This window comes from Cinclus cinclus, chromosome 5 (genome assembly GCF_963662255.1).
Source record: "Cinclus cinclus chromosome 5, bCinCin1.1, whole genome shotgun sequence".
Classification (NCBI taxonomy): Eukaryota; Metazoa; Chordata; class Aves; order Passeriformes; family Cinclidae; genus Cinclus; species Cinclus cinclus.
In genome coordinates this window covers 1,905,126-1,927,326 of record NC_085050.1, presented here as the reverse complement: position 1 = coordinate 1,927,326, position 22,201 = coordinate 1,905,126, and the positions used below count along the sequence as shown (strand labels likewise).

Genomic DNA, 22,201 nt, shown 5'->3' with positions numbered 1-22,201 from the left:
GGGGAAGCTGGGCAGCAGCTCAGGGCAGAGGGAAGTGTCTGAGCTGGGATCATGGAATCTGGGACTGGTTTAGGTTGGAAAATCCCTCCTAGATCCCCGAGTCCAACCACCCCCGCCCCAGCACTGCTGAGGCCATCACTGACCATGTCCCCAAGTGTCACATCCATGTGGATGTTAAATCCAGGGATGGGGACTTCCCCCTGTCCCGGGCAGCTGCACCAGGGTGGGACAGCCTTTCCCAGGAGGAATTTTGCCAATATCCAACCTGGCACAGCCTGAGGCTGTTCCCTGGGATAAGATCCCAAATCTACCCCCTGGCTGTACCCTCCTGTCAGGGAGTTGTGCAGAGCCACAGGGTCCCCCCTGAACCCCTTTTCTCCAGGCTGAGCTCCTTTCCCAGCTCCCTCAGCTGCTCCTGGTGCTCCTTCCCTGCCCACGATGGATGTGACACCTGGATTTCCTGCTCCCATCTTGGACAGACACCTGGATTCACACCCAGGACCTGTTTCCCTCCATCTTCCCCCAATTATTTGGGTTACTTCCCCCAGCCCTGGCGACAATCTCAGGGCACGTGTAAACTCCAGAAACCCACACGTCCTTGCCATTCCCACTCATCCCACCCTGCCCTGCCCTTCCAGGTGTCGGACACGCTGCTGGAATGCCGCAAGCACCTGACGTGGGTGGTGGCCGTGCTGCAGGAGGTGGCAGCGGCCGGGGCGCAGCTGATCGCGCCGCTGGCCGAGAACGAGGGGCTGCCGGCCCCACGCCTCGAGGAGCTGGCCTTCAAAGTCAGCGAGCAGGTGTGGGACATCCTTCATCATTCCCAGCTGCAACATCCTTCCCACCATTCCCAGCTGGGACGGGTCAGGAATGTCCCCAGGGTGCCTTGCCCTGCGCTGTCCCTGCGGTTCCGTGGCCTCGCTGAGGGGACGTGCTGGGGTTTTGCCAAGTGTGGTGGGGTATCCCATCCATATTCCCACATTCCACAGAGGGGAATGATCATGGGGAGTTTTTGCAGAGAGAGAAAAGGTCCCCCCTTGAGCCCCCTCAGCTCTCCAGAGCCTTTTCCATCTCTTTCCCTGGACACAATGGGTGTGGCGTGTCCAGATTTTTTTGCTGATTTTGGTGTAATTATGGTGAAGGGATGAGGGGTGGATTTTGTGTGAATCATCCACTTCTGTTTGGTGTTACTTTGATTTTTGCCCGTGGAATTTTTTTTGCGTTTTGTTGGTTGGATTTGTTGATGGAAGTGAAGGTTTTGTGTAAGATGTGGATTTTAAGATTGGATGATTCTTAAACATCAGAGGGACACCCTTAAATATCAGGCAGACATCCTTAAATGCCAGAGGGACATCCTTAAATACCAGAAGAAATCCTTAACCATCCATCAGTGGGAAACACCAGTTTTGGGATGTGGGTTGTGGGCTGTGGGCCCAGCCCAGAGCCACCAGCCATGTCCTTCCCATCCTTCCCAGATTTATGGCTCCCAGGGCATTAATCCCTACGAGTGCCTGCGCCAGTCCTGCAGCATCCTCATGGCCACCATGAACAAGATGGCCACGGCCATGCAGGAGGGCGAGTACGACGCCGACCGCCCGCAGAACAAGGTGGGTTGGACTCTGTTCTACAGTCACTGCTCACGGTCACCAGGAGGCTGTGGGTGACCAGCACGGGGAGTTGGGCAGCTGTGGTGTCTGGGATTCTTCCTAAAATCCTGACTGTCCCGATGGTCCAGCCCACGCCACCGGCAGAGCTCCGGGCAGCCGCGCTCCGGGCGGAGATCACCGATGCTGAGGGCCTGGGGCTAAAGCTGGAGGACAGGGAGACGGTCATCAAGGAGCTGAAGAAGTCCCTCAAGATCAAGGTGAAGTGTTCCTCACTAATCCCTGCCTTCCTGGCTCCTCCTCACCCATCCCAGCCTGTCCCTCATCCATCCCATCCTGTCTCCCTCATCCATCCCCACCTCCCTGGCTGCTGTGGGATTCACCTCCACACTCCTGGTGACTTCCTACCTTGAGATGCTGACCCCAAGATCCATCCAGATCTCCTTGGGATGTTTTTCCCGTGGGCAGGGAGGTGCTGCCATCCAGATCTTGACCCCACCGTGTTCTGGGTTGCGCAGGGTGGGAGCTGGGAGCTGTTCCTGGGTTCCAGCCCTGGGTGCTGTGGGTGATTTTGGGGCTCCCCCAGCTCCCTGGAGCTTCCTGATTCCCTCCCTGCTGCTCCAGGGTGAGGAGCTCAGCGAGGCCAACGTGCGGCTCAGCCTCCTGGAGAAGAAGCTGGACAGCGCATCCAAGGATGCAGATGATCGCGTGGAAAAGATCCAGACCAAGCTGGATGAGACCCAAACTCTGCTCAAAAAGAAGGAGAAGTGAGTTTGGAATGGGGCTGGGGGTGTGGAGCTGGTGGAGCTCATCCAGAGGAGGCCACGGAGCTGGATTCCCTCTATTCCTGGGAACGTTCACCTGGAGAAGGCTCCGGGGACAGCTCAGAGCCCCTTCCAGAGCCTAAAGGAGCTCCAGGAGAGCTGGAGAGGGAAGGGGGACAAGGCACGAAGGGACTGGATAAGAAATCCTGGATGAGCAGCATCCCTGGCATCCCACATCCCTCCGTGTGCTCTTCCCAGGGAGTTTGAAGAGACCATGGATGCTCTCCAGGCCGACATTGACCAGCTGGAGTCGGAGAAGGTGGAGCTGAAGCAGCGCCTGAACAACCAGTCCAAGAGGACGATTGAGGGGCTGCGGGGGGCCCCGGCGTCGGGCGTGGCCTCCATCGTGTCCGGCATCGCCGGAGGTGAGGGACCCACATCCCTGGACACGGCTGGAATGGGGCTGGGGTGTCCTCCTGGCAAAGGAGATCCAGGGCTGATGCGTGCCCAGGAATTTGGGAATGTGCTCCCACAGCAGCTCCTGGCTCTCACGGAGCCACAGCCTCTCTCACATATCCAGTCCTGGCTTCCAGGAATGTTGCTGGCATGTTCTCATTCCCAAAGGACCTGGGAAGCTCCGTGCCAAACCTCTGGCTCGGGGGGAGCATTGCAGTGGTCCTGCCTGGGTCACTTCCAGCTGCTGGGATGGGCTCAGTCCCTGGGAGCCCACAGCTGCTCCAGCCACAGCTCCTCTCCCGCCCAATCTAGGGCTTTAATCCTGATTTTTCTTGTCTTTCCTGGCCCCTCTCCCTGTGCTGCAGAGGAACAGCAGCGAGGTATGGACACGCCTTGCATGCAGCCCCCAGTGCATGGGGGGGAAATGAAATCCCAGGACACCCAAACCCTGGGTCACGGCTCAGTTTGGGAGCTGGGGAAGGATCCAGGTCCTGCTCAGATGCTGCTGGCCCTGGTGGCTCCAGGAGGGTTGGGAAGGGAGGGATAAGCATGGAACAGGGGGGTGACCCCCACCTGGAGAGCCTTGGAATGGGGACTGGGAGCTGGTGGGACTTCTCCAGGGAGGTGCCAGGTGTTGGTGTCAGGACGCCGTGTCCCTGTGCCGTTGTCACACAGCTGGTGGCAGTGCCAGGTGTTGGTGACAGCACGGTGTGTCCCTGTGCCGTTGTCACACAGCTGGTGGCAGTGCCAGGTGTTGGTGACAGCACGGTGTGTCCCTGTGCCGTTGTCACACAGCTGATGGCAGTGCCAGGTGTTGGTGACAGCACAGTGTGTCCCTGTGCCGTTGTCACACAGCTGGTGGCAGTGCCAGGTGTTGGTGACAGCACGGTGTGTCCCTGTGCCGTTGTCACACAGCTGATGGCAGTGCCAGGTGTTGGTGACAGCACAGTGTGTCCCTGTGCCGTTGTCACACAGCTGGTGGCAGTGCCAGGTGTTGGTGACAGCACGGTGTGTCCCTGTGCCGTTGTCACACAGCTGGTGGCAGTGCCAGGTGTTGGTGACAGCACGGTGTGTCCCTGTGCCGTTGTCACACAGCTGGTGGCAGTGCCAGGTGTTGGTGACAGCACGGTGTGTCCCTGTGCCGTTGTCACACAGCTGATGGCAGTGCCAGGTGTTGGTGACAGCACGGTGTGTCCCTGTGCCGTTGTCACACAGCTGGTGGCAGTGCCAGGTGTTGGTGACAGCACGGTGTGTCCCTGTGCCGTTGTCACACAGCTGATGGCAGTGCCAGGTGTTGGTGACAGCACGGTGTGTCCCTGTGCCGTTGTCACACAGCTGATGGCAGTGCCCCTCTGCAGGTGTTGGTGCCGGGCAGGTGCCTGGAGGTGGCTCTGGACCGGTCCAGGTGAAGGACTCACCCCTCCTGCTCCAGCAGATCGATGCCCTGCAGCTCTCCCTGAAACACCTCAAGAATGAGAACAACCTGCTCAAGGTCAGGGGGGTTGGGATGGGATCCTGTGGGATGGGATCCATGCGGGTCAGCACTGGGAGCTGGGAATGCTGGTGGAACTGGGGGAACTGGTGATGTCCCTGCCAGCCCTGATCCCCTCGGTGCAGATGCCGCTGGCACAGCCTGATTGATTGATTGATTGATTGATTGATTGATTGATTGATGAACACCCCAGGGGGCACAGCAGCAGATAATCCAGTTAACCAGCTCTTATAATGGATATTAATTCATGGAGGAGATGGAGCAGCTCATTAATAGCTCCCAAATCCAACATGTCACTTCCCATGGATATCCCAGAGTTTCCCTGGGGACTGTCCCTGCTGTCTTTATCTGCATTTTATCCCCTGCTTTTCTGCTTTCATCCCATTTTCCACCCGGCCTCTCCTCCCCGTTGCCATTTCCTGACATTTCCCCCGTTTCCCTTGTCCCTAACTCCCGTTTCCCATGGATCCCAGGGTGCCCAGATGAAGATGGAGCTGGCCAGCCTGGCCCCTCTGCAGGTGCCACGCGTGGCCGTGGCCCGAGAGCGCCCGGGCGAGGGGCTGCCCACGCAGAGCCTCTACCGCAAAACCACGCAGCTCCTGGAGACCCTCTACCAGCTCAGTGCCAACGCCAAGGTGGTGGACATGAGGCAGAGCAAATCCAGTAGGTCCCACAGAAATGTTCCTTTGGGATTGGTGGGGGTGGGGTTGTGGCACCTCTGTGTTGTCCCTGTGCCCGCAGAGAGGCCGGCAGCAATGCGGGGTGGGATCCAGGGTGAGGGTTCTGTTCTGGTGGCAGGTTTGGGGTGTTTGGGTTGAGGGGGACAGCCCTGTGTCCCCACAGTGTCCATCCCTGTCCCGCTCAGGGCCATCGGTGTTGTTGGGGACAGGTGGCTCAGTGTCTGGGGGCTGAGCTGCTCTGGGGTTCAGTCTCTCCCTGCTGGGGAGACCCCCAGGCCCCTGATACCCCTCCAGTTCTAATCCAAGGAGGTCAAACCTTCCCCAGACGCCCTGGTACCAACCTGAAGAGGTCCAAACTCCCAAAACCCACCCAGTACCAACCTGAGGAGATCAAACCCCCCCCAGAACCCACCCGGTTCCAACCTGAGGAGATCAAAGCCCCCCAAAACCCACCCGGTACCAACCTGAGGAGATCAAACCCCCCCAAAACCCACCCGGTACCAACCTGAGGAGGTGAAACCCCCCAAAGCCCCTGGTACTGACCCAAGGGGGTCACATCTACCCCGCTGCGTCTGTGTCCCCCACGGCCCATCCCTCCCTTCCCGTGTTCTGCAGCGAGGAGCTCGTCAGCGCGGCTGCTGGAGCAGACAGCCCGGCTCTGCGCTCTCAAGAATTCCATTGATGCCCTGAAGGTGAGGAAGGGTCTTCCCCGGGGTGGGGGGACCTGGTGGCACCCCCAGTCCAGCCCTCTGGAGCACCAGGCTAGGGCTGGTGGCAGTGAGGGGAGAAGGTGCTGCCCATTCCCATTCTCCTCCCAAAACAGTTGGGTTTGACCCCTCTGCCTTGTGTCCGGGGAGGGAAGGGGCTCTGTGGGGTGGGTGAGGGGCTCTGGGGGGTGATGAGGATCCCCATGGGGTGGATTTTGGGGTGACCTTGCTGTGCCCCCCAGGATGACACACTGAGGGAGATGGTTCAGCAGCATCCGGGCGCCGGCGTCTCCACCACCTTCGGCACCTTCCCATCCTCTTCCTTCCTGAAGGTGAGACCTTGATTCTGAGGGATCCCCCAGCTCCAAGGGATCCCAGTCCTGAGGGGGCCCAAATCCTGAGGGACCCCAATCCCAGAAGAGTCCCCCGATCTCGAGGGACCCCCATTCCTGAGGGTCCCCCAATTCCGAGGGACCCTAGTCCCAAGGAACCCCCTATCCTGAAGTGCCCCCTATATCTGAGGGACCCCAATCACAAGAAATTCCCATTCCTGAGGGGCCCAAATCAATCCCAAGGGACCCCTGTTCCTGATCCCCGATTTCGAGGGACTCCCTGCTCTGACAAACTCCAATCCCGAGGAATCCCCCATTGCCAAGGGACCGGATGGGTGAGGACCCCCTGCTCCACCCTAGCACCCCATGACCCACAACAGCCACCACCTCCCATCCCGGGTGACCCCTTGGGGACCCCCAGGAGAGCAGGGGGTGGCCCGGGGACACTCAGAGCGTGGCGCTGTCCCCGCAGGCGAAGCAGGAGCAGACGCAGGGCCCGGCGCTGTGCGGGCGGGTGACGATCCCGTGCGCACCGGGGCACGGCCAGGCCCACCGGGTACTGCTCACCCCCGACCTGCTGCAGCACCTCCGACAGCATTTCGTCGCCTGAGCCTCCCCCGAGGGACCCCTACCCCGCTGTCCCCCCCACCTTGGGACTCTCCGCTTCCCCACCCACCCCGGCTCCACTCGTGGGTGGGAGCTGGAGCCGCTTCCCCCCGGGGGGGGGATCCGGGCCTCCCCCGCGCTGCTCTGGGACACTACAGAACCCCCCCATTCCCCGCGTGCTCCCGGCATCCAATAAAACTTCCCTGGATGTGCTTCCTGCTCCTGGAATTGGGCACCGGGGCGGGGACGCTGCGGGGACGCAGGAGGGAACTGGGGGGCACTAGGGACACGGGGGAGCACAGAAGGGGCACTGGAAGGGCCTGGGAGGGTACTGGGGGTCACGGAAGGGGACCTGGGAATCACAGGAGGGGACTGAGAGTTCCCCGGGGATAACGGAGAGGCCCAGAATGGAACTACGGGGACATCTGCGGGTCCCGGGATGGCACCGGCAGCACTGGGAGACATTTGGGGGTCCCGGCTAGAACCAGGCGGACACTTGGAGGCCGCTGAGGGTCCCAGGAGGGGATCGGGAGAGCTCGGGGCGCCCCGGGAGGGGACACGGGGCCATTGGGGGTCCCGGGATGGCACCGGGGGACATTTGGGGGGACGGGGCCCGCCACGTGCGGCCGCGCGCACCAAACAGCGCGGGAAGGGGCGGGGCCGGGGCGCGCGCGAGAGGCTCCCATTGGCCGGCGCGCAGGAAAAGGCGGGAGGGAGCACCACCTCCCGGCTGTGATTGGCAGGCGCCGCCGAGGGGGCGGGGTCATCTTATTCTCTTTTTGATTGGCTGCGGGGCGCATCCAGTGAGGCCGGCGCGCTGTGATTGGCTGAGGGCGCGGCGCAGTGGGCGCTGATTGGTGGAGGAGGGAGGAGACGGGATTCCGGCGGGGAGCTTGCGTCAGTTCCGGGCGGCGGCGGCGGCGGAGGCGGAGGAAGGAGGACGATGGTGAGTGAGGGACGGGACCGGGCCGCATCCGACGCCATCGGGAGTGGGGAAAGCTCCAGGAGCCGCCTCCGACCGCATCGGGCCGGGCCGGGACCGGAGGGAGGCCGGGCGAGCCGCATCGAGCCGGGCCGGGCGCTCCGGTGGGGCGGCGGGCGCGGGGATGGGCGGGAGCGCGGCCCCGGTGTCACCCCCGGTGAGCGGAGCCGCCGGTGCCGCAGGTGCTGCTGCACGTGCTGTTCGAACATGCGGCCGGGTACGCGCTGTTCGCCGTGCGAGAGGTGGAGGAGATCGGCCTGCTCCTGCCGCAGGTACGGCACCGGCAACGGGGGGAGCGGGGATTGGGAGGAACGGGATCGGAGGTGGGGGGAAGCTGGGAACGGGGTGGGGAAGGACGGTAACGGGAACCGGGGGGATGGGGAGAGGAGAGCGCGCACGGGGGACGCGAACGGGGAGAGGTGGAAGGGGCCGGGGCGGTGGGGGAAGCGGCGGGGAAGGCCTGGGCGTGCCCGGAGGGGTCGCGCCCCAGGGTTCGTTCCCCGTGCCCGGTTGTGACCGGAGCCCCCCGCAGGTGGAGGAGAGCGTCCTCACGCTGGGCAAGTTCCACAACGTGGTGAAGCTCGTGGCGTTCTCGCCGTTCCGCTCGGCGCAGAGCGCGCTGGAGAACATGAACGCCGTGTCCGAGGGTGAGTGCAGGGCCGGGGCACCGGGACCCCCCTTCCCCCGGAGACCCGCGGGCCGCCCTGACCCCTCTGTGTTCCGCAGGAGTCCTGCACGAGGACCTGCGGCTGCTGCTGGACACGGCGTTGCCTCCCAAGAGGAAGAAAGTGGTGCTGGGGGTCGGCGATGCCAAGATGGGCGCGGCCGTGCTGGAGGAGCTGGGGGTGCAGTGCCAGACCGGGGGTGTCGTGGCCGAGCTCATGCGTGGTGAGTGGGGACAGAGGGGACAAAGGGACATCTCGATGGGGTCCTGGGTTAGTCGGGATTCACTTGGCAAGGGGGAAGGACTGGGTGCCGTTGCTGTGAGGTGTCCCCGGGGCTGCGCGTGGTGGCGGCGGCGGCTCAGCATCCATGAGGTGACACGGTTGTCCTCTCATGGTGACAACCGTGTCCCCGCAGGGATCCGGCTGCACTTCCCGGCGCTGGTCCGAGGCCTCACGGCGCAGTCAGCGGCCAAGGCCCAGCTGGGGCTCGGCCACAGCTACTCCCGGGCCAAGGTGAAATTCAACGTGCACCGGGTGGATAACATGATCATCCAGTCCATCAGCCTGCTGGACCAGTTGGACAAAGACATCAACACGTTCTCCATGCGTGTCCGGTCAGTGGGGACAGACCCAGGGGGGGTTTAAAGGGTTTGGGGGTCCCCCCTCCCCATGCTTACCACAGGCAGCCGCCACTGCTCCGGCCACCTGTACAGACCGGGGAGGGACAGCAGCTCCCCAAGGGCCACCAGCCAGGCCACAGGGCCATGCCGTGGACCAAGGGGGACAGTTGGGGACATAGTGGGGTGGCCTGGGGACACGCAGAGCTACGGTGGGGCCCGGCTGGTCTCGGTGACCGTGTCCCTGTCCCTGCAGGGAGTGGTACGGGTACCACTTCCCCGAGCTGATCAAGATTGTCCCCGAGAACTCCATGTACTGCCGGGTGGCCAAATTCATCGGGAACCGCCGGGAGCTCAGCGAGGAGAGCCTGGAAGGGCTGGAGGAGATCGTCATGGACAGTGCCAAGGCCCAGGCCATCCTGGAGGCCTCCCGCTCCTCCATGGGTGAGAGGAGCTCTGTGGGGCTCAAAAGGGGCCTGGGCACGTGGTCAGTGCTGCCACTCATCCCCTGCCACCCCCAGGGATGGACATCTCCCCCCTGGACCTCATCAACATCGAGAGTTTCTCCCGCCGCGTCATCTCGCTGTCCGACTACCGCAAGGGGCTGCAGGAGTACCTGCGCTCCAAAATGAGCCAGGTGGCCCCCAGCCTGTCAGCCCTCATCGGGGAGGTGGTGAGTGTCCCCAGCCACCCCCGTGTCACCTCCCCAGCCGAGGAGATGATGTCAGAGTGAATCTGTCAATCCACTGAGTCGTGCTGCTGACACTTCCACTGCTGATCCCCGGCCTGTGCGGGACTCTGTGTGCCCTTGGGGGCTTCGGGGCCACCTGTAACCCCCGCCCCGTGCTGTCCCCCAGGTGGGTGCCCGCCTCATCTCACACGCTGGCAGCCTGACCAACCTGGCCAAGTACCCGGCGTCGACGGTGCAGATCCTGGGTGCCGAGAAGGCCCTGTTCAGGTACCCCAGGGCGGTCGCGGTGATGGCGGGTGCGGGGCAGTGGCTGTGACCCGCTGCGGGGTGAGCAGCCGGCCCAGTCTGAGCGACCCCCAGAGCACAGCGGGGCGGGGAGGGTCTGTCCGTGGGTGGGGGGGCTGCATCCGGGGGTCCTGACCCCTTGCCCTGGCCCCTGGCAGGGCACTGAAGACGAGGGGGAACACCCCCAAGTACGGCCTCATCTTCCACTCCACCTTCATTGGGCGCGCGGCCGCCAAGAACAAGGGACGGATCTCGCGGTACCTGGCCAACAAGTGCACCATTGCCTCACGCATCGACTGCTTCTCAGGTGGGTTTGGGGGGCACAGGCGTGGCCAGCGTGGGCACCGTCACCTGCTGGGCACGGGGAGGGCGCTTTGGGGGGATTCGGAGCCGCTCTGCCGTGATGGGAATCATTTTTCGTCAGCAGCATCTCACCCCGTGTGAATGGTGACACCTCTGGGCTGAGCAGAGCAGGGGGGGCAACTCGGGGGGGTTTGGGGGTGTGGGGTGAGTGCTGAGTCCCCCCCTGTCCCTTCCCTGCAGAGGTCCCCACCAGTGTCTTTGGGGACAAGCTGCGGGAGCAGGTGGAGGAGCGCTTGGCCTTCTACGAGACCGGGGAGCCGCCCCGCAAGAACCTGGAGGTGATGAAGGAGGCTGTGGTGGAGGTGAGGAGGAAGAGGAGGTGGGGATGCTGAGGGATGAAGAAGAGCGGTGAGGGTGACAAGTGGAGGCAGTGGGAGAGATGGAAGATGGTGGTGGTGAGGTGCTGGAAAGGTGAAGGTGATGGAGGTGAGGTGCTTAGATGAAAATGATGGAAGGGTTGGGGTGATGACGATGATGGAGGTGAGGTGTTGGGGAGATGATGACAGTGGTGAGGTAGCAGGGGATGAAGACTGTGAATGGGAGGTGCTGGGGGCAGTGAAGGTGGTGGAGGGGCTGGGAGGATGGAGGATGGTGGTGGAGGTCATGAAGATGATGGTAAGGTGTTGGGGGATGAAGGTGAGAGAGGGCCCGTGTCGGAGGTGATGTCACCGTGCCATCCTGACCCACCGTGGAGGCCAAAGACTGATTTAATGAGGCTGATCCGACCAGTGCCGGCCACAGGGACAAATCCTGGGCTCCTCCCCTCGCTCACGTCCCCCGTGTGTGTCCCCAGGCCAACGAGGTGGTGGCTGAGGTGAAGAGGAGGCAGGAGAAGAAGGAGAAGAAGAGGAAGAAGAGAGAGAAGCGGCGGCTGGAGGCCTTGGCAGCGGCTGCCGAGGAGACGGCAGAAAACTCAGTGATGGAAACAGAGGTGAGGGGCCATGGGGGTGAGACGTTTTTGGGGAAGCCTGGCCCTGTCCTGGATGGGGGAGTTCCCTGTGCCTGGTGAGGGGTTGGAGCTGAGGTGGGGCTCTCCCCACAGGAGAACGATGTGGGGGCCAAGAAGAAGAAGAAAAAGAAGAAGCAGCAGCAGCCGGAGGAGTCAGAGCCAGAGCCTGAGGAGAACGGGGTGGAGGAAGAGGAGGAGGAGGAGCCATTGCCCAAGAAGAAAAGGAAAGTCATGGTGGAGCCTGAGCAGCAGGAGGAGGAGGAGGAAAAGAAGAAAAAGAAGAAGAAGAAGAAGAAGGCAGCGGCTCAGGACTCAGAGGAGGATTAGGGAGCAGAGCTGGGTCAGCACATGGACTGACAGACTGACAGTGACGGACAAGCAGAAACTGGGAGTGGCCACTCACCCGTTGCCACGGTGTCCCCAGCTGTGTCCTGTGGCACAGTGGCCACCTGGATGGGGCCGCGGCCCCTCGTGGCCTGGGCGAGTCCCTCTGCCACCGGCAGCCTCTGGACTGTGCCTTACACAGTGGAACTTCCAATCCACGTCCCCTTCCCTGGGACCTTGGGCTGCATGGGGCTGTCCCCAGGCTGTGTCCCCGTTGTTCCCTGGCGACCTTGGGCTGTCCCCTAGGCTGTGTCCCCCCCTCCAGGTGCAGTGCAGGGACGGGCCCTGCTCGCAGTGCCCAAACCACAATAAAGGGCTGAGTTGTTGCTGATCCCTCCTGTCCTGCTCCGTGGCAGGGGGTGGCCAGGCTGTCCCCGTAGGGGTCACCCTGTCACCAGCAGCCTGCTCGGGCCGAGGGACACGATGGCAGCACGGTCATGCCTGAGGCCACTTTATTGGAGTCACCAGGGGCAGGGGTGAGGGCCACTACACCTCCAGGGCATCAATGACGGCCTGGGTGAAATCCATGGAGGTGGAGTAGCCCCCCATGTCCGCCGTGCGCACCTGCAAGGAGACGGGAGGTTAGGGACCAGGAGGGGACCTGAAAAAAACGGGTGTCCCCCTGGAGGGGGGGGAACCTGTAAAAGTGGGGTGTCCCTAGCCCCAGCCTGGGCTGTGCCACTCGGGTGCAGCTCTTCTGTACCCCCAAAATTGTTGCTGTGCTTTAGGGCTGGTGCCTGCCCGCCCCACACCAGCACCCCAAATCCTCATTTAGGGTCTGGCTGCAGCACTGCACCCCCAGTTCAGCAGCCCCAGCACCCCCCAAGGTTGTGAGGTTCCCCCCAGGCCAGGGAGGGAAGCGTTGGACCCTTTATTAGCAAAGCAGGAGTACAGAGCACACGACATGATGGCACAGCCCCAGAGCCCCGGGGTGGCACCAGGCCTGTCCCACGGGGCACAGGGATTGTGGGGTCTGAGCCACCGGTGGGGGGCAGAGTGCAGCTCCCCCGCCCTGTGCCAGGTCTGGAGTGTTCCAGGGTCACCTCATGCCTGGAATTGTCCCTGCATGGGGACCCTGTGCCAGCAGCTGCCAAAGGGGTGGAGGGTGGGGGATGTCACCCCGTTTATTGCTAAAAGCTGGATGGGGTGGGTCCCATGGGAATGGGGTCACAGGGATCCCACTGGTCCCATAGGAGTGGGGTTCCCACAGTCACAGGAATCCCGTGGGAATGGAAGTCACGCTGTTGCTCTCCCATGAGAATCCTACAAACCACACTGGTCCCACAGTCACAGGGATCCCAAAAAGAATGGGGACCCCCCAGTCAAAGGAATCCCATGGGAATGGGGAGCACACAGACACAAGATCTCATAGGATTGGGGTCCCACAGTCGGAGTCCCTGTTCCCACAGGGATCCCCAATCCCATTGGTCCCACAGGAATGATTACCCAGCAAGGGGGAATCCGATGGGAAGGGGGGTCCCAGAGCCATGGTGGGTGGTCCCAATGTCCCTAGGAGCTGCCTACGAGTTTGGGGCGGTGCCCCATTCCCACCAAGCCACCCCAAGTGAACCCCAAAATCCGCACTGGCCGCGTCCACGGAGCAATCCCTGCCGGGGGATGGGATGGGGTGAAGGATTCCTGGGGTTACTGGGCCACCCTGCTGGGGGGGCTGGGAGGGGATCTGGGATTTGGGGAGGGGTTGAGGCGCTGGGGGAGCTGCTGGGGGTCCTAAGCCCCATAGTGGGGGTGCAGGTTGTCAATGACGGACTTGACGAAGTCAGAGGTGGTGGAGTAACCGCCCAAATCCCGAGTCCGGACCTGCAAATCCAACACAGGGAGGGAGGGGGAGAAATGGGGGAAAGGCGGCGGTGAACGGAGGGAATGGCTGGGACTGGGACAGGACAGGAGGGAGAGAGAGTGGCCACCCTCCAGAGCCCTGCCAGGACCTGGCAATGGGGCTGTGGGACATCCCTGAGAGCCCTGCCAGGACCTGGGAATGCGAATGGGGCTGTGGGACATCCCTGAGAGCCCTGCCAGGACCCAAATGGGGACAGGGCCATGAAGGATCCCCCAGCCCTGCCTGAAATCCCTCCCTCTCCAGGAAATGACCACAGGGGCTGGACACAGCAGTGGGCCCGGGACTGTAGCTGGAGAGAGGAGAGGAACCAGAATTTCAACTGGAAAGAGCAGAGGAAACCAGAACTCCAGCTGGAAAAAGAGGAGCCAGAATTCCAGCTGCAAATAGCCAGAATTCCAGCTGGAGAGGAGAGAGGAACCAGAGAACGTGACACCAGCACCACCAGCAGCCCTACCCATTACCCCATACTCACTTTTCCACCTTTGATCACTTTCTTCACAGCATCTGAGATCATGTTGGAGTGATATTCCAGGCTGGAAAAGAGAGGGAAGCAAGGGGTCAGCCCCTCATAAACCCCTCCAAACCCCCCCCGAGAACCCAGCACGTACTTGAGGTGCCGCAGCATGTTGGAGGCCGAGAGCAGCATGGCCGTGGGGTTGGCGATGTTCCTGCCCACGGCCTGGGCGAACGGGTGCCGTGCTCCCTGTGGGACACAGGGTGACAGGGACGTGCCACCCTGCCAGCTTTAGGAATTTTTTTCCCCTTTGCAATGCCCCCGGCATCCCCTCCTCACCAGCTCGAACACGGCGTACTCGGCGCTGTAGCTCTCGCCCGGCACGACGCCGGCGCCGCCCACCAACCCCGCGGCCAAATTATCCACGATGTTCCCGTAGAGGTTGGGCATCACCAGGACGTCAAACTGGTAGGGATTCTGCACCAGCTGGGATTGGGAATGGGAATGGTGAGGTTTGGAACAGCTGGGAGAAGCTCAGCCTCAGCCTGAGACAGCGGGCAGAGCTCGGGTGGGGTGGGGCTGGGTGAGATCCCAGGTGAGGCCAACACGAATCTGTCCAGGATTCCACGCTTGGAATCACTGCCTGGAGGATTGGGGGAGGTTTTAGGGAATGAAAGGGAGTTTTTAGGGATGTAAAGGGTGTTTTCAGGGATTGAAAGGGAGATTTGTGGATTGAAGGGGAATTTTATGTATTGAAAGGGAGGTTTTAGGGATCGAAGGGGAGTTTTTAGGGATTGGGAATGGGAGTTCTTAGGGATTGAAATAAAGTTTTTAGGGATTGGGAATGGGAGTTCTTAGGGATTGAAATAAAGTTTTTAGGGATTGGGAATGGGAGTTCTTAGGGACTGAAATAAAGTTTTTAGGGATTGGGAATGGGAGTTCTTAGGGACTGAAATAAAGTTTTTAGGGATTGGGAATGGGAGTTCTTAGGGACTGAAATAAAGTTTTTAGGGATTGGAAATGGGAGTTCTAAGGGATTGAAATAAAATTTTTAGGGTTATAAAGGAGAGTTTTTAGGGATTGGAAATGGGATTTTTTAGGGATTGAAATAAAGTTTTTAGGGTTATAAAGGAGAGTTTTTAGGGATTGAAGGGGAGTTCTTAGGGCTCTAAAGAGGAGTTTTTAGGGCTCTGAACACACCCAGCCCCAGTGAGGCTGCAGGAACCCAAATTCCCCCCAGGAGGAGCACTGGGAGCAGCACTGGGATGGCCCTGGATCCACAGGAGCAAGGAGAGGTGAGACAGAGCTGGGAATTTTGGGAATGCTGAGAGGGCTCCTGGGCCCAGCTGGGCTCGGTGTGCCCAGGTTTGGAGGTTCCAGCTCCACCAGGAGCAGGGATGGGGGACACGCCCAGGGGCGTGGCCAGGAGGGCGTGGCCAGGAGGGCGTGGCTCACCTGCATGCAGCAGTTGTCGATGATCATGGTGTCGAATTTGATCTTGGGGTACAGCTCGGCCACCTCCTTACAGCACTGCAGGAACAGCCCATCCCCCAGCTTCCTGTGACAGGGAACACCGGGAAGGGCTGGGGAAAACCCCAAAGGCTGCAGGGATCCTGCAGCAACTGGGATCTGTGACACCATCTGGGGCTCCTCATCCTGCTTTCCCCCCCATCCTCTCTCTGATGGGAAGGGGATTTGTCCCAGGTGAAACACAGGGGCGTGGGAGGTGTCCAGGTGTTCCCACCAGGGCTGATTCCAGAGCTTGGGATTCTGCAGCAATCACCACACAATGACCCCAAAATCCACGCGGAGAGGTGGCAGGGTTGTTCTGGAGATGCTGGGAACATTCCCAGCTCTCCCATCATCCCTGACCTCATCCCCCATTTCCAAAGTTCCAGAACCTCTCAAACTGTCGTTTTTGGGTTGGGAGCGATCCTTTCCCAGGATAACCCAGTCATGGAGGGAGGGATGGATGATGGATGATGGATGGATGGATGGATGATGGATGGATGATGGATGGATGATGGATGGATGATGGATGGATGGATGATGGATGGATGGATGATGGATGGATGGATGATGGATGGATGGATGATGGATGGATGGATGATGGATGGATGGATGATGGATGGATGGATGATGGATGGATGGATGATGGATGGATGGATGATGGATGGATGGATGATGGATGGATGGATGATGGATGGATGGATGATGGATGGATGGATGATGGATGGATGGATGGATGATGGATGGATGGATGATGGATGGATGGATGATGGATGGATGGATGGATGATGGATGGATGGATGATGGATGGATGGATGATGGATGGATGGATGATGGATGGATGGATGATGGATGGATGGATGATGGATGGATGGATGGATGATGGATGGATGGATGATGGATGGATGGATGATGGATGGATGATGGATGATGGATGGATGGATGATGGATGGATGGATGATGGATGGATGGATGATGGATGGATGATGGATGGATGGATGATGGATGGATGGATGGATGGATGGATGGATGGATGGATGGATGATGGATGATGGATGGATGATGGATGGATGATGGATGGATGATGGATGGATGATGGATGGATGATGGATGGATGATGGATGGATGATGGATGGATGGATGATGGATGGATGATGGATGGATGGATGATGGATGGATGATGGATGGATGATGGATGGATGGATGATGGATGGATGATGGATGGATGATGGATGGATGATGGATGGATGATGGATGGATGATGGATGGATGATGGATGGATGGATGATGGATGGATGATGGATGGATGGATGGATGATGGATGGATGGATGATGGATGGATGATGGATGGATGATGGATCCATCCCAGCCCCTCCCCACCCTCCCAACCATGAATTCCTTCCCAAGATCCCACCCCAATCTCTGTTTGAACCCATTCCCCTCTCCTGCCACCCCAGGTGTCCTGGATCCCCTGTGGGCACCGGCAGCTCAGGCTGAGCTCACAGCACTGCCCAGGGTGACCGGGGGACAGGACAGGGGGGTGACAGTGCCACTCACATGATGTTGGCCTTGTGCACAGCTGTGACCTTGGCCCGGCCCTTCTTGGTGGCGTAGTCGAAGGCGAATTTGGCGATGCGCTGGGACTTGGCCCTGGTGATGATCTTCAGGCACTCAATCACCCCCTTGGCACTCTGGGGACAGGGACAGGGGTGTCACAGCCACCCCAGAATGTCCCCGACACCTGTCCTGCTCCCCTTCCTCTCCTCACCACCATAATTGTCATTACTGTGTGTTATATGTACCCTTGTATCTATTATTCTCACGCCTATTTTTATTATCATCATCCTTTTCTAAATCACGTACTTCTTATCATTATAATTTTGTTCCAGTTATCAAATATTTCTTATCACCGCCATTTTTGTTCAATTAGTATATTGTTCTTACCATCATCATCACCTTCACCATTTTGTTCCAATTATTAAACTGTTCTTATCATCATCATCACCATTTTGTTCCAATTATTAAATTGTTCTTATCACCACCATTTTTTTCCCATTAATAAATATTTCTTATCATCACCATTTTGTTCCAATTATTAAATTTCCTTATCACCACCATTTTCTCCAATTATTAAATTGTTCTAATCCCATCTCAGGGTTTGCTTTTTCTTTCCCATTTTCCTCCCCACTGGGAAGTGGGAGGGGGTGTCTCTATTCCTGGCCAGGTTTAATCCAGGGCAATGTCCATGTCCCTTTTTCCAAGCACGATCCCCCCTGCAGCCACCCCAGTCCCCCCTGGGTGTGTTCTTATCCCAAAATACTCCCCTAATTCCACTGTTCCAGGCAGGCCCAGAGTGTGCTGAGCAGGGAATCAGGGAATCATGGAATGGGGTGGGCTGGAGAGACCTTAGAGCTGATCCCATCCCAGCCAGGGACATCTCCCAGTGTCCCAGGTGGATCCAGCCTGGCCTTGGACACTGCCAGGGATCCAGGGGCAGCCCCAGCAAATGTGGGAATTCCAGCCCAGGCAGGAATTCCTTCCCAAGATCCCAGCCCAATGTTCCCTTTCCCAGTGGAAGCCATTCCCTGTGTCCTGTCCCTCCATGCCTTGTCCCCAATTCCAGCTCTCCTGGAGCCCTGCAAGGGACTCTTGAGGATTCCCAGGAATTTTCCCCTCCTCCATGTGAACATTCCCAGCATTCCCAGCAGGGGCTGCACCTCGTGCTCCAGGGAGCTGTACTCGCCCTCTGTCTGCTCCCTGATGATCACCAGGTCCAGGTTGTTGTGCCGGGTCTGGTACCCAGGGAGACTCTTCACGTGCACCACGTTGGCAAACAGGTCCAGCTTCCTCCTGGGAAGGACAGAGGGACAGGGTCACCTGGGGATGCTCTGGGATCCCCTGTGAGTGTTGGGGACATCCCCCTGTGCAGGACCCCAAGGTGAGCAGGGACAGCTCCTGGCCACGGATCATCCCTCAGGAGTTCTGCTTCCCAGCAGGAACAAAATCCCTCAGTGGTTTGGCTTCCCAAGAACTCATAAATTATTAATTAACAGGGTTTTCCCAGTGGTAAGTTCTGGGGGTCACCCCATCACCTCCAGAACTTCCCGGGAAGCAGGATCAGTCAACAGAGGCAGCTCCTGGCCACGGATCATCCCTCAGGAGTACTGCTTCTCAATAACTCATTAATTAATAATTAATGGAGGTTTTTTTCCCCCAGTGACAAGTTCTGGGGCCACCCCATCACCTCCAGAATTTCCCGGGAAGCAGGATCAGCTCCTGACCACGGATGGCCCCTCAGCAGTTTTGTTTTCCACACAAAATCCCTCAGAATTTTCCACTCCCCTACAACCAATTAATGATGAATTAATTAATTTTGCAGGCCCTCCCTTACCTGAGCCTCATGTCATAGGACGCCAGGTCTCCCTTGTACTCCATGGGTGTGTGGATCTTCCCTGCGGGACACGGAGAGGGATGAGGACATGGAATTGTCCCAGTATCCCACAAAAACCTCCCCTGGCACAGCCTGAGGGGTCAGTCCTGCCAAGGACAAGGACAAGGCCAAGGCCAGGTGCTCACCAATGAGGGCCACCTTGCTTTCCTTCATGGAATCCACGACCCGATCCAGCTTCTCCTCGGACGCCGTGTTCTGCACCTCGCTCAGGTGGTGCTCGTCGAAGATCACGGGGACACTGCCAGCCTGGGACAGGGACAAGAGCCACCCACGGTCACCTGGGACCCTCAGGGACACGGCAGGGGGACACGGAGCCCTGACCCAGCCAGGGAGAGAAGGGAACTGGGGTCACTTCAGTGCCAATGGAACGGTGACCTTGATGGAATCGTGGAATATTTCCGTAGGGAAAACCCTCTGAGGTGCCCTCAGCGCTGCCAAGGCCACCACTTGGGATGTCCCCAAGTGTCACATGCACAGGGCTGTTCAATCCCTCCAGGGATGGGGAACTCCCCCACTGCCTTGGAGAGCCATTTTTGGGAGGGATTTCCCCAATATCCACCCAACCCCCCCAGGGATGGGGACTCACCCTCTGCCCCAGGGCAGCACCACTGGGGACAGAGGGGACAGGGACATGAAGGGACACCCACAGACACACAGGGACACTCAGAGATATGCAGGGACACATGTGACACACAGGGACATCTGGGGACACTTGGGGACATGCAGGGACACACGTGTGACACACAGGGACATACAAGGACACATGAGGACACACAGGGACGTTTAGGGACATGCAGGGACATGTGTGACAGACAGGGACACTCGGGGACATGCAGGGACACACGGGGACACACATAGACATGCAGGGACACTCGGGGATACATGGGGACATGCAGGGACACACAGAGACACTCAGGTACTCTTGGGGACACCTGGGGACATGCAGTGACACACAGGGATGCTCACAGACACTCAGTAACACACAGGGACACTCAGTGACACACAGGGACACACGTGTGACAGACAGGGACACTCGGGGACACTCAGTGACACTCGGGGCCAGCTGCTGCCCGTGCCCCCTCGTTAGTGGCCCTACCTTGAAGACCTCCTTGACGGCGTGCATGAGCTCCGGGCCCACGCCGTCCCCCGGCAGCATTGTCACCTGGAACGTCCCCTCGGCCTTGTGGGACTGCGGACACATGGTGGGGTCACCCCAAAAACAGCCCCAGACTGGGGCCAAGGCACCCTCTGGGGAGTGGCCACACCCACAGGGACACAGGAGTTACGGGGTCATGGAATGCTTGGCTTGGGAAAGCCCTGCAGTGCCCAGGCCACCAGTGTCCACGTCCCCAGGTGTCACATCCACAGGGCTGGGAAATCCCTCCAGGGATGGGGACTCCAGCCTGTGCTGGGCAGCCCATTCCAGGTGGAAAATTCCCAATGTCCAACCCAAACTTCCCCTGGCACAGCTTGAGGCCGTGTCCCTTTGTCCTGTGCCTTGCTCCCCGGCTGTCCCCTCCTGTCAGGGAGTTGTGCAGAGCCACAATTGTCCCCCCTGATCCCCCTTTTCTCCAGGCTGAGCCCCTTTCCCAGCTCCCTCAGCTGCTCCTGGGGCTCCAGACCCTTCCCCAAATCCATTATTTTCTCCAGCCCCTCCAAGTCTTGTCCTGAGGGCCCCAAACCCAGCCCAGGACTGAGCTGTCAATCCCTGTCCCTGTCCTGAGGCCACCCTGGGGGTGACACCACACCCGACACCACTCAGGGACCTTTTCCTCCCTCAGCACTTCCAGAAATAACCTCAAACTCTGCCCAGTGGAATTCCTGAGAGTTCCCAGCACAGCCCAGCGCTCCTGAATTCCATCACTCCTGCTCCCTGTCCCCAGGATCTCATGGAATTTTGGACAGCCATTTTTAGGAGGAATTTCCCCAGTATCCAAACACAAATCTCTCCAGGCATGAGGACTCCCCCCTTATCTTTCCAGAAGGAATGTCCCCAAAATCCAACCCAAATCTCTCCAGGGTTGAGGACTCCCCCTTATCCTTCCAGGAGGAATTTCCCCAAATCCTGGCACAGCCCAATGTTCCTGAATTCCCTCATTCCTGCTCCCTGCCCTCAGGATCTCATGGAATTTGCCAAACCCCATTTTGGTGGCCCAGACCACAGAAGAACCTCACTGATCATTCCTGGGATGTTCCACTCATCCCTTCCCCACTGATCCCACCTTCCTCAGCCCAGAATTCCCTGCTGGGAGCTGATCCAGATCCACAGGGAATCCCTTCCCCAGCAAGGAGCCAGGGAAACTCCAGAATTCCAGTGGGAACAGGGAGGGAGGGAGGGAAGGAAAGCTGAGAGTCACAAACTGGGAGCTTTCACCAGCTGGAATCAAATGTCCATGGCACAAATGGGGCTGCTGGGCAGTGACTGAATATCAGGAGGCAGAGCACAGGGAAGGGCAGTGCTGGGCCTGCCTCAAGGTCACTCAAGGCTGAGCCCTTCCCTCAACACTTCCCATGGAATCAGGGAATTTTCTGGGTGGGAAAAGCCTCAGAGAGCCCCTTCACCAGCACTGCCAGGGCCACCACTGACCACGTCCCCAAGTGCCACATCCCCAGGGATGTTAAACTCCCTCAACCATGGGGACTCCACCCCTGCTCTTCCCAGGAAAGAAAATACCCAATATCCCATCCAAATCTCCCCTGGCACAACTTGAGGCTGTTTCCCCTTGTTCCCAACCCCCCTCTCCTATCAGGGAGTTTTGGGGGGCCGGAAGGTTCCCCCTGAGCCTCCTTTTCCCCCCAAATTCCCCGTTCCTCCCTCAGCCCTTGCTCACCTTGGCCTGGGCTTGCTGCAGGAGGGTGGACGAGGTGCCCAGCCCTCGCCACACCCCGAGGCTTTGGGCACGCAGGAGGCCCTGGGGGTGAGAGGAGAGGGGAGTGTGAGAGGTGAGAAAAGCCCCTCAGGGGGTGCCCACCGCCCCCAAAGTGTCACCCCCAAAATGACCCTCCCCAGCTCAGCCTGAACCTCTCCCCACAAACTGACACTCCCCAAATGGAACCCCCTGGCCCTGCCCTGACACTCTGCCCCAGACTGACCCTCCCAGACCCCGTCTTGCCCCCCCCAGCCCTCATTGACCCCTCAGCCCTCACCCGGCGTCAGGCCCAGTGAAGGATGAGGTCAGACCCCGTTTGACCCCCGGCCGGCTCCCCTAACCCGATCCCCCACCCCGGAGCGATCTCCCCCCTTTATTCTATCCCCCCAGCCCCCATCACCGAGCCCCTGCTCCCCTCACCGCCCCTTGTCGCGCCCTCTCTCACCGCCGCCGCCGTCCGTCCCGCGCTGAGCGCCGCCATC

General features: G+C 59.7%; 3 protein-coding genes and 2 non-coding genes across 8 annotated transcripts in view; 4 read left to right on the top strand and 1 right to left on the bottom strand.

The window, feature by feature from the left end:
• DCTN1 (dynactin subunit 1) overlaps positions 1-6,853 on the top strand; it is a 50,878-nt gene extending 44,025 nt beyond the window's left edge. For 2 of the 4 annotated variants that reach the window (XM_062493916.1, XM_062493915.1), the window contains 11 exons: positions 639-800; positions 1,476-1,607; positions 1,736-1,864; positions 2,229-2,371; positions 2,627-2,793; positions 3,190-3,204; positions 4,183-4,316; positions 4,790-4,983; positions 5,616-5,688; positions 5,946-6,035; positions 6,508-6,853. In XM_062493916.1, coding sequence (XP_062349900.1) covers positions 639-800; positions 1,476-1,607; positions 1,736-1,864; positions 2,229-2,371; positions 2,627-2,793; positions 3,190-3,204; positions 4,183-4,316; positions 4,790-4,983; positions 5,616-5,688; positions 5,946-6,035; positions 6,508-6,645 — 1,377 coding nt within the window. In that variant the 3' untranslated portion in view covers positions 6,646-6,853. Of the gene's footprint in view, positions 1-638; positions 801-1,475; positions 1,608-1,735; positions 1,865-2,228; positions 2,372-2,626; positions 2,794-3,189; positions 3,205-4,182; positions 4,317-4,789; positions 4,984-5,611; positions 5,689-5,945; positions 6,036-6,507 lie in introns of all 4 variants that reach the window. The other 2 variants (XM_062493914.1, XM_062493917.1) reach the window with 1 other exon arrangement.
• A 709-nt stretch (positions 6,854-7,562) lies between these two features.
• On the top strand, positions 7,563-11,901 carry NOP56 (NOP56 ribonucleoprotein). Its single transcript, XM_062493912.1, has 12 exons — positions 7,563-7,587; positions 7,806-7,895; positions 8,156-8,270; positions 8,350-8,511; positions 8,704-8,902; positions 9,162-9,349; positions 9,427-9,578; positions 9,763-9,863; positions 10,040-10,188; positions 10,425-10,546; positions 11,038-11,175; positions 11,287-11,901. Exons 1-12 carry the CDS (start codon positions 7,585-7,587, stop codon positions 11,518-11,520), a joined length of 1,653 nt encoding a protein of 550 aa, XP_062349896.1. The 5' UTR covers positions 7,563-7,584; the 3' UTR covers positions 11,521-11,901.
• Positions 10,277-10,350, top strand: LOC134044759 (small nucleolar RNA SNORD56). The gene has a single exon (XR_009933268.1). It is a non-coding gene; the product is annotated as a small nucleolar RNA SNORD56 (small nucleolar RNA).
• LOC134044758 (small nucleolar RNA SNORD57) lies at positions 10,899-10,967 on the top strand. The gene has a single exon (XR_009933267.1). It is a non-coding gene; the product is annotated as a small nucleolar RNA SNORD57 (small nucleolar RNA).
• Positions 11,902-12,012: 111 nt separating the features above from the next.
• Positions 12,013-22,200, bottom strand: IDH3B (isocitrate dehydrogenase (NAD(+)) 3 non-catalytic subunit beta). Its single transcript, XM_062493913.1, has 12 exons — positions 22,165-22,200; positions 21,681-21,761; positions 19,946-20,038; positions 18,975-19,095; positions 18,790-18,850; positions 18,116-18,248; positions 16,956-17,089; positions 15,345-15,447; positions 14,229-14,375; positions 14,044-14,138; positions 13,908-13,968; positions 12,013-13,395 (listed from the first exon to the last, which is right to left on the bottom strand). The coding sequence occupies exons 1-12, from the start codon at positions 22,198-22,200 to the stop codon at positions 13,306-13,308; spliced, it is 1,155 nt and encodes a 384-aa protein (XP_062349897.1). The 3' UTR covers positions 12,013-13,305.
• Between the last annotated feature and the right edge of the window lies 1 nt (position 22,201).

Coding starts and splice junctions, on each gene's coding strand:
- NOP56 (XM_062493912.1), top strand. Junction 8,512..8,703: donor CGTGGCCGAGCTCATGCGTG/GTGAGTGGGGAC, acceptor GTGTCCCCGCAG/GGATCCGGCTGCACTTCCCG. Junction 10,189..10,424: donor ACGCATCGACTGCTTCTCAG/GTGGGTTTGGGG, acceptor CCTTCCCTGCAG/AGGTCCCCACCAGTGTCTTT.
- IDH3B (XM_062493913.1), bottom strand. CDS start 22,200: ATGGCGGCGCTCAGCGCGGGACGGACGGCGGCGGCG. Junction 19,096..19,945: donor CCGTCAAGGAGGTCTTCAAG/GTAGGGCCACTA, acceptor TCCCTGTCCCAG/GCTGGCAGTGTCCCCGTGAT. Junction 13,969..14,043: donor AACATGCTGCGGCACCTCAA/GTACGTGCTGGG, acceptor TCTCTTTTCCAG/CCTGGAATATCACTCCAACA.